The sequence below is a fragment of the Apus apus genome, chromosome 4 (genome assembly GCF_020740795.1).
Source record: "Apus apus isolate bApuApu2 chromosome 4, bApuApu2.pri.cur, whole genome shotgun sequence".
Lineage (NCBI taxonomy): Eukaryota > Metazoa > Chordata > Aves > Apodiformes > Apodidae > Apus > Apus apus.
In genome coordinates this window covers 38,677,254-38,687,936 of record NC_067285.1, presented here as the reverse complement: position 1 = coordinate 38,687,936, position 10,683 = coordinate 38,677,254, and the positions used below count along the sequence as shown (strand labels likewise).

The 10,683-nt window shown below is 44.6% G+C and overlaps 1 protein-coding gene across 1 annotated transcript in view; it reads left to right on the top strand.

Moving 5' to 3' along the window:
* Window positions 1-1,548: 1,548 nt before the first annotated feature.
* CCDC158 (coiled-coil domain containing 158) overlaps window positions 1,549-10,683 on the top strand; it is a 29,665-nt gene continuing 20,530 nt past the window's right edge. The window contains 6 exon segments of the mRNA XM_051618258.1: window positions 1,549-1,620; window positions 7,924-8,033; window positions 8,282-8,606; window positions 8,939-9,015; window positions 9,583-9,663; window positions 9,665-9,691. Coding sequence (XP_051474218.1) covers window positions 7,993-8,033; window positions 8,282-8,606; window positions 8,939-9,015; window positions 9,583-9,663; window positions 9,665-9,691 — 551 coding nt within the window. The 5' untranslated portion in view covers window positions 1,549-1,620; window positions 7,924-7,992.

The window sequence follows — 10,683 nt, the reverse complement described above, 5'->3', positions numbered from 1 at the left end:
CAAAAGCAACAAGCCAATGTGAGGAACAGATGGGCCCCTCTAAGGAGGGCACACGTGCTGTTACAACTGAAGGAGGGATCTGAATTCAGAATTGCAGATTTTCTCTCTGCTTCTGGATTTTCGCCTATCTGTAATGCACAGAGAATCATCCTACTGAAACAAGAGTTCAGGTCAGGAACCAGGAATCACAAGTCATCACAGTACATCAGCAAAACCATGCAGCATACAGGTTGTTATGCAAGCATTTTAACTGCAACAACATTGAGGCAGCAACAACAATCCTTGATTTTTCTATATCTTACTGTAAACCCTTCCAGAGAAATGGCCCTTTTGCACTCAGAATGCACAAAATCAGGAACATCAAAGGTAAGTCCTTATTCTATAACTAAATTAATAAAAGTTTCCACGATTCTCTGGAACTATCCCCAGGTATTATGCAATAGCTGAGGAAGATTCCCTGGATAAGACTCAGTTACACACTTCAAAAAATAGAGGGAAGCACAAAATGCTTAGGGCACCATCACCTTCTTTTAACTACACAGTTGTGTAGTATTTATCTTAGCAGGCTGTGTACAGGATTGGACAGCTTTTAGATATACCCATCTCCTGAGACCAGAGGTTTCTGTGCCAAGCTAATTCTTGCAATTGTTTCTTGCAAGATGGTTTACAGCTAAAGTCACCTGAGGCATCATGCTCTTACTGTAAGGCCAGACATCACAGCAAGCTGTGGTAATGCAACCTCATGTCTGAGCTCATCCTAAAAAAAGCTGGGTACATTCTGTAGATATTTAAGTTTGATATGTGGTGTATGAAGAAATAGGGAGGCTCGGAGAGACTAATTTCCTGTTTGTTTGTTGTTTTGGTTTGGTTTTTTTCCCTAAAAATGATTACTTAACATTTAAAGCCATTATTATTGCCTTTAAGCAAATTAAAATGGCTGGCAGATATGGCCAAGTTATTTTAGAAGCAGAGCCTCAGCTTGTATAAATTATGCCATTACCATCCTCTGAAGTTATATCCCCTACACAGCTCGTAATTTTCTCTGTGGGAGGAACTGAATAATTAAAACACAAGAGGGTTATATTAGCATATCACTAGCAAACCTGTGGTGATTCTTAGATTTGTCTTCCCAGAGATATTTCCCAGATAGGAGCAGTAACTGGTGTAACTGGTGTTTCAGGAGCGGTGGGGGGTGAAGCAGCAAAGAGGCTGGGGTGCTCAGGACCTCGGCTCCCTCGAAACACCAGACAAAAGAAGAGAGATAACGCTCCATAGAAAACACCCTGGTGGGGAAAAGCTATCAAGTTTCCCTCTGAACGACACTTTGCGGAGAAACCAAGCGCTGGATGCAGCGTTTATTGGCTCTCCTTCCCACACATGATCAGCTCCAGAGGAGGAGTTTGTTCCCACGGCTACCAAGTCGGACACGGGTAATGAGCAGGTGGCTCCCAGTGGCCCTGGAGTGTTTGGGAGCTGGCTATGCCGCCCCGAGCACCAAAAACAGGAACGTATCCCAGATGATCTGTGTCCCCTTCTTCTGCCAGGCCCACAGCAAGGAACAAAACCTCAGTGCACCGCTCAAAACACAGGAGAAACAAACCTCACCAGTGTCTGTCAGAGGTAGGTGCGGGTCTGCTCCTGGATGCACTTTTATGCTTTCTTAACACCTGAGACTGTTTGAGTACTGAAATCTGGCTTCAGGAGATGGTACTGCATGTTTACCTATAAACTCCTTAGCCTCTTTTCTCTGTGGGTAGAAGAAAATCGTGTATTTTTGGTGCTGCCTCTTTTTCCAGGAGGTGCAATAAATAGTCCTTTCCTGGAGCTGTTTCCCATCCTCTGCATGTGATTTTTGCTGCTGACAACTCTGGAGTGTGATGCGGTTAGAACAGTGCAGACCAGAGATCTGTTTTCAGCTGGTTACTTACAGCTTTTCTTCCCTCAGTCTGAAGTAGTCTACTTAAAAACACTTTTCTTCCTTTGTCTTTAGGTTTGTCTTCTAGGTAAATGATGAGGGTTTTTTCTCTTATAAATTAAAATGGTGTGTTCTCCATTAAGGAACAGTTATGTGGGTTTTTTTTTTTCTTAGTTGGGCATTTAATATATAAACACATATGTCAGTCTCCTGAGTTTGCCTTGACTTAAGCTCCCCAGCTCTGCTGATTTTGTTTTGGGCCCAGTTCCTGGAAACTCGTAACATGGGATGTCTGGGATAAGCTTGTGAGATGTGTTCACCTGGTTCATGTTAAAATGGAAAATCACAGGGTGAAGAATAATCCTTTATGGAACAATGTTAGAGTCATAGAATGAAGAATAATCCTTTGTATATAGTGTCTTTGCTCATGCTGCCTGCTTTTGTATAGTGTAACAAAATTTGTGTCTTCTGCTTGCATTGCATATTGCTCTTGTATTGTGTATCTTCTGCTTGCATTGCATGAGAGAGATTTTTGTATTACGTAGCAGACATTGGGCAAACATCTTAAAAGTTATTTTTTAGCATAGACCAGCTTTGTTGTAAACCAATGAGAATAGTATAAAACATATTCTTGGAAATAGTTAACATAAGCCGACCCTTTTCTCGAAATAGTAATGCATATGTATTAGTCAAAAAGGATAAAAACTGAGAGATGAAACTGTTTGGGGCACGTCTTGGTGGAGCGGAGACTCCCGGCGCGCCCAGCGCTATTTGCTTCCGTTTGCTTAATAAATTACTAATTTGAATAAAGATCCCACTTGGGAACGAGTCATTTATCACAAGCTATTGGCTGTTATTTTGAATGACGTGAAAAAGAGGGACAGCCTGTTGACAGCTGTGTGTTTGCTGCTGAAATATAGATCCGAAACGGGACTGTCAGCCCCACCATTTTCCTTGCTGAAGTAAAGCAACAGTTTCGTCTCACTGAGAATTCAAAACGTAAGCCTGGCAGTCACCTTTGGGACTTCAAAAAACATTTCAACTCTGAAGAGGTTGCTGTAAAAACCCAAATATTTTCATTTCTGAGCAGGATTTTTGGGAGGACAGTTTGCGCCCTGTGGCGGGAGGCAGCTTCCTCACCCCAGCTTCTGGCTTCAGTCAGCTCATGGTCACCCCTCCCCACGCCTTCCCCTACCCCCGCAGGAGAGGATTTTCGCCTCCAGTCTCAAGCACGGCATCACCAAACCACCTGCCATCACAAAACGCAGAGGTCGGGAGGCCACCTTCCCTCCTCCCACGCCCGCCGCCCCCAAGGGGGCCCAGCTCAGTGGCCATTTTGGGGCGGAGGGGCTGCGCGCCAGCGGGGGACGAGAGCAGGGTCTGCGTGGCCACTGTCTTTCCCCTCAGAGCTTTCCCGAGGCCGGGATGAAGCGGGCTGCTCCCGTAGGGTCGGGTTGCAGCCGCGGGAGGGCCCCGTCCGGGGCGAGGCGGCCGGGGAAGGGGCGAGGCCGTTCGCTGCGCCATGAGGCTCTCTGGGGAGGCAGGTGCGCACCCTCATGGGCAAAAGCCCCTCGGACCCGAGGTGTGGAGGGGTTTGTGGAGGCTAGAGGGACTCGGTGGCAGACCCGTGCAGCGGGAGAGGCCGGTCGGGGCACGCAGGAGCTCCCTCGTGGCAGGGGAAGGGCGGTGGTCGTGTTGGAAATGAAATGTAGTGTTGATTTGGCATTCTAGGTGTTAGAAACGTAGTGTCGGGTTTGGTTCATATACACTCTAGTGTCAGGAATAAATAGTTTGCTTGAGATAAGTGAGATCTCTGCACATTCCAATTACAGTAAGAGCGGTTTACGGCCCAAGAAACTGAGGGGCTGAACTGGGCTCCATCTGGGGGATCTGAACATGGAGCAGGATTTATGGCCCAAGATCAGACCCAACGAAGCCACCTCTATCATGCTCCTCGGGGCAGGATGGCACCAGTGGGTATAGATCACTTTGGTAATTGGGAAGACAGCCAAGGGGGCAAGAAAGGTGAAAATTTTACTTTAAAAGGTAATAAGTAACCTGCTAGAATGGGATGTGTGAACAGGGGCAGGAAACTTATAGGATAATTAGAAGCGTCGGAGGGGCTGTAAACCCTGGAGTGCCCAGCCAGTGGGGAAACAGGGGAGGGAACTTTGGGAATAGGGAACATAAACCGTTATTCCCCTGACTGTGGGTGTGCCTGCTTGTTTAGGTCACCCATTCTGGCAAGAATGTAAATAACCTGTGCTTGGCTGCAGGATCCGTGTGGGGCTGTTTCTCACAGCCGCAGGGCAGCGGGTGTTTTGTGGGCGCTTGGCCGGGCCCGCAGCCCCGGGGGGACCCGGGGGCTTGGCGGGCAGGGGTGGCCCCGGGCAGGGGGCACGTCCTGCCGTCTGGTCTCGGCAGAACCTTTCCGGAGGTCGTGATGTGAGGCTGGGGGCAGCGTATTCACCCTGAGGAAGCGTTTCTGGTAGCTGGGGTCTGGGATGAAGGCCTCCACTTTTCGCCCTTCCATGCCCTTGGGAAGCACCCGCCGTGGTCTTTTCCATTTAAACATTTGAAGGTGTCAAATTTTCCGTGGTAAGGTAAGCTGCTCTTGGCTCTCATGTCATCTGGGAAGACCCAAGTAAGGCAAAATCGAACCCCATCACAGACCATCTGGCTCAAAGCTTATCCTTTTTCCTTTGTTGTTTCCCTGAGGAAAAGGTTCACAGACTATCAACAACAATCTCATTCTCAAAACTCAAGACACATAAGTCTAGACTTGCCCACCTTGGGCTCATCCCAGGCTGCATTTTTCTTTTCTTTTTGAGCATACCTTCTAAAGTGCTTTTGAGAGGAAGAAGTCCATTTTTAATCAAGCAGATTGGGATAGACAACATTTGTAGATGAGATCAAGGCAGACAGTATAAATCTCATCTTCAGTGTTTCTTGTAGAAAAATGCTGGATCTGGAGGCATCGTAGGAAAGTGGTGGTGTGTATGATTTATTGTTTGCCACAAAAATGTCACAGGTGATGTGAGCAATTGCTTATAAAAACAGCGTAAGACTTTAAAAAGTAAAGAAATTCTCCCTCGATATCTTTCAGTTTCTCCTGCAGTATTAAGATTAGATGGGCAAAAGTCATATCTTATTACATAAAGTTGATTCTTCACATACAAGTAAATAAGGACAGATGTTTTTCTTCACAGGTGCTGTGACAATCAGGGAGAATATCCAGGAATTTAGGTAGCACAGAGGTTTTATTTGTGATTAAAGAAATTTCTGTACCTACTCTCTGTTGCTAAACAACACATTCAACTGAATATGGAAGCCAACAGATTCCTAAGATGTAGTGTGTTGTACTGATGGGACAGGAAAGATGTGAACACAAAAATTAAGGAGATGGGTGCTAAAAGCACTCTGCAGTTAAGGGTAATTTGCTCAGGGTAAGGTAAATAAGCTCAGGGTAATTTGATGCCAGGATAAAAGCTACATCTTTGTCCACGGTGGCAATGAGTTCTTCCAGCTGGCAATGGAATTCCTACACAAATAACAGAATATAGTACTGACCTTTGGTAATGAAGTCGCAGTGGTCCAGGATACTGCTTATCATTAGATTCAGAATCATTCATCAGTGGAAAAGTGGTACTTGTGAAACTCAGTGATTTTATTGTTTTGGGTGAATTTGGTTGGTTGTTGGTTTGTTGTGTTTTGTTTTCCCAGAAGGTAATGCTTGGATTTAGTTATTTTTTATATAATTGTGAATCTAATATTTGAAAGTTTCTCCCAAAGAAGACTAATTAATGAGTTTGAAAATCAATGGCTAATTGAGAAGAATGGGGATGGTATTTTTCTTTCTAAATCTTTGATTTACTGTTTCACTCAGACTCCCAGGGATCAAACCAAAGTGTCACCTCACCACTGTGCTTATTCCAGCAGTGGGTACTCACAGATGCATAGATAAATGGTTGGGAAAAAGTGATATTTTTGGTTAGTGTATCCCTCAGTGTTAAGGAGATTAGAATGTAAAGACTTACTGAATCTGAGTATCTCTCCCAGCTGTCAAATTTATTAGTTCTGGGGATTTGCCAAGTAGTAATTTTAACCTGTCATGCATTTAGGTTCTACTCTACAATAACAGGGCAGTGTTGATAAAATCTCCACCCTTGCCTGTAGCTGATGCCCTTTATATTCCCACTTTCTCCAGGGTAGCACGCACCTCAGGGTGCCTTTCCCCATTCTCTGCAGCTCTGCTTCCATCTGTGCCTCAATCTTTTTTGTCAGTGATGTTACAGAATTAAAACCTAGGTTTGCAGGCTGAGAGAAGAGTGGCTGGAGAGCAGCCCAGCAGAGAGGGACCTGGGAGCACTGGTTGGCAACTGGTTGGACATGAGCCAGCAGTGTGCCCAGGTGGCCTGGGAGGCCAATGGCATCCTGGGCTGTATCAGGAATGGTGTGGCCAGCAGGAGCAAGGATGTGATTCTCCCTGTGCTCAGCACTGGGGAGGCTCCACCTCGAGCACTGTGTCCAGTTCTGGGCCCCTCACTGCAAGAAGGACCTTGAGGTGCTGGAGCAGGTCCAGAGGAGACAACGTGGCTGGTGAAGGGACTAGAGGGAAAGTCTTATAGGGATGGGCTGAGGGAGCTGGGGCTGTTTAGCCTGGAGAAGAGGAGACTCAGGGGGGACCTTCTCACTCTCTTCAACTACCTGAAGGGAGGCTGTGGTCAGGTGGGGTTGGGCTCTTTTTCCAGGTATCTAGTGACAGGACGAGAGGGCCTGGCCTGAAGCTGCTCCAGGGGTGGTTTAGGTTAGATATTAGGAAACACTTCCTCATGGAGAGGGTGATTAAATATTGGAATGGACATGGAATGGAATAGACATGGTCTGGCTGATGTGGTGGTGTTGGTCATAGGCTGGACTTGATGACCTTAAAGGTCTTTTCCAGCCTTGGTGATGCTGTGATTAATACCAATGTAGAGGGGCAGCATAACAAGTGCAGTGCACAGGCACAGGGGCTTGTTGCATTGTGGGAAAAAAGTGCTGTGTGGACAAAAATCAACAGTGTGTGCTGTGGTCGGGTCCCTGGTGAATGTCAGGCTCCTGCTGTGCACACACAACCGTGCTGATGCAAAATGTCAGGGAGCTGCTCTCCTTGCTGATCTCGTGGTCATGTTCTCTGAACACTGTGGTCTACCCCACCCAGCATGCAACCCCAAGAACTGGCTGGATTTGTTTTTCTTAGAAAAGATGATTCCTAGGTTTGACTGTCAATAGATAGGGACTGAGAGGCATTATTACTCATTTTGTCCAGGTGACTTTATTCTCAGCATTTAAATTTATCTGCCTTTCAGGTGCTGCTAGCCCATTTCTCAGCAACCAGAATGTTTTAGCTGCTTCCATTCTCAGCACAGCAGTGGAAAACTCAGCCTCTTCTAGTAGCAGGCCACCCAATAGTGTCTTCTGTTCCAAATGTAAAATACAAACTGATTCTGAGAAGAAAAAAAAACAGCCATGAGTGGTGTAGGCAAAGGACACACGGAAAAGGTTCTGGAAGAACACTTGCAGAAAGGTGGAGATGTGCAGAAGAGGCTGAATGAAGTGAGTTGCAAATTTGGGGCAGCTTCCTAAGTATGGATGAGCTTTTGTTGACTTTGTCTTTGCTGAGGCTCTGGACAGTTTCCCCAGAGCTATTTCGAGCAGTCTCTCTTGGCTGCTTTACATTGTCCTTGGTTGTCATGATTCCCATGTGTCACTGACAGACAGAAATAGGCAGTAGGTGATAATGTTGGCACGATCCCTGTAACCATGTTCCATGCATAGTCAGTCCACTGCAGAACAGTGTGACTAGCCAGTTAACTGAGAAAAATTTTAAAAAAATATATATATAAAAGAAACAAACCCAACCTCTTATTTCCCATACCCATGCTGCTCTCAGGCTCGGATTTTTTAACTTATGTATTTAACATTTTGGTTGGTTTAGCTTGTTTTTTTGCTTATTTCTCCTTTAGACCACTGAGCTACGTGAGCAACAGAAAAACAAGTTAAGACTGATCATTGCTGATTTGCAGACCAAACTGATGGAAGTGCAGTTGGAAAAAGATGCACTTCAGGATACCAGGTATGAAGGCCAAGACAGATGTCTTATGGAGAGTGTGTATCTGGGCTTTGAGAAGCACACCAGATCTCCTGAAAAACTTGCCTTCAGGAATGGAGACAGTGAGACGGTGGCACCTTGGTTTAGAAAACTGCTTATTTAGTTGTAAAAACCAGCAGTTAATCAATCTAAGTATTACACCTATTAGTCAGGGTAAAAATCCGTGTTGTGAATCCTGGTTTTTAAATGATCCCTTTGGTTTCCACATTCAGGCAAAAGGAATCCCAGGGACAAGAGAATGTAAAAATACAGCTACAAAATACCATTCAGGAGCTGGAAGCTGCCAACCAGCTGCGGGAGGAGATGCTGAGGGAGGCTGACAGCCAAACTGAGCATCTGAAAAAGGTGGTACACAACCATGAGGGAGTACTTCTGGGACTACGTGGCATCCTGCTGGACTACAAAGACAGCACAGGCTGTGAGCATGAGCATGAGAACAGGACTAGGCTGCACATCCACAGCCTGAGCACAGCATTCGCTGACATCCTGCAGGGTTTAGACTCAGAGGTGTCAAACCTTAAAGAGAGGGTTGTCGTGGTATGTGAAGAAAGTGCTACTTTTCCTTCCAACACTGGGTTCTGCTTTTCAAAGAGTATTTTTGAAAACTCCGTGAGCTCCCGTCTCAACTGGCCTGAGGAAACGGGTGTAGCATAAAGAAGTACAAATGCTACTCTGCAGTTAAGGTGCTGGGGTGCCAGCGTTTTACACTGTCCACAGCTTAAGATGGGGTTTATTGCTGGGATTTAAACTGTATTATGCACATGTTCACAGTTCAAGGTGGGAGGTAGAAGGGAGGAAATGACACTTTGAAAACCACTGTTCAGACCTTCTTTTCTTTACGGGTTAGCACTGTCATCTGTTTGCAATAGGTGGAAGAAGAACTTGAGTCATTTAAAAATGATTCATGGACCCAAAAAGAACTTCTGCTTCAGCAACATCAAAATAGGTACCTCTTCTCCATTTATTTATTAATAAAAAATAGATGTTTTTTCACATGCCACAGATACGTTGATGACATTAGGGAGGTGGAAGTGGTTGGGGGGCAGCAAGCAATGTTTTTGAGGGCTTAATTGTTCCATTCCAGGCATTCATTTGCTCTTTACTCTTTTCCTTAGATGCTGACAATTGCCTGTTTTATTCGCTGCCTTAAAAAATATTATTTGGAAGAATCTGTACACTTTACTTCTGTGAAGTGTGATTGGTCACTTAAAGTGGAATTCTGGAATTTGTTGGGAGACTAGTTCCACCATTAAAAGATTGGAAGTAATCCCTTTAGTGGTCACATCAGCTTTTTATTACTAATTTCACTACAAGCTTTGTCCTCCCTTGCTCAACAAGCCTTAATTTCACCTGAATTATGCAGTAACGTCTTCTAAATAAAAGGGTCAGTAACTACTTACATAATAGAACATCAGCATGATTACATTTCTGAATACTGAAACATACCTCCCCAGTGGAGAAGGAATTGTTTGCCAAGACTGAAATTATAGGTAGTCTTTTCTTTTTGAAACAGGATTGAGTAGTTAATGGGTGAGCATGAACAGGAGGTGGCAGCACTAACTGATAAAGCTGACAGTGCACACAGCTGTGCAAATTTTCCAAAGCCAGTTGGAGATAATTCAGTATGTTTTTTGATTGTAGTATAGAAAATGTTAAGAATAACCTTAATTTGAGATAAAGCTTATCCTGCTAATGTACACTGCTCTCTGCCCAGTGCTTTTGGTTTCTTAGTGTCTTTGTTTAAAGAGTTGAGCAGTCCTTGCATAAATTATGGAATGCAGAAAAAAAAAAAAGGAAAAGACAAACATAAGACCAAGCTGTATGGAGGGGAGGCAAAATAGCCATGCATGAGGCAGACTGAGAGGTGGGAGCCTCGGGCTGGTTCTCAGGCTGATGTAGAGGCCACCAGAGTCTGTGGAAGTTCCAACTGGCTCGAGCCTTCAGCTCAGTTCTTGCCACCAGCTTCTGGAATGATGAATCTGTCATCTGAGTTGTGAACAGCTCCATGGCTAGAGCTACAGGATGCAAGAGGGTGTGAGCTGAGAGCTGTTGTAGGTGGATATAAAATTAATTTCCAGCAGCATTATCAGTTGAATCCCAAACAAGAACAGGCAAACAGTTGGGTTATTTACAAATAGTAATGAACGGTAATTTTAAAGGGCAATTTTCCTTTGGAATAAACAGGTATGTCGGTATGGTTGACTTTGGCAACAATAGTGAGAATAAAAAGATACTAATTCTTCCCAGCCACCTGGTGTGTCAGAAATCAGTGCTCAGTTTAAAAAGGGAGGACATAGCATGCAGTGTTGCAAAATTAAAGAGGAGATTTAAATACCATTGTGCATTAATATCTGACTGAATTAGTCAAGACCAAATATCTGATAGCAAAATGCTTCTCACTTCTGCTTGTAGAATAGTTGGGGTGCATTTGAAGGCAGACTTGGCTTTCTTGGAACTTGCTTGGGAATAAATGAGTTATCATCAGGAATAAAAAGCATCAAGATTTCGAGTTACATCATATTGTGTGAGCTAGATATCAGAAAGCAAATGTAACCAGTAAGAAGCTGTAATATTTATGTGATCCCACTGCAAATGATAGTACACTTCAGTGTCA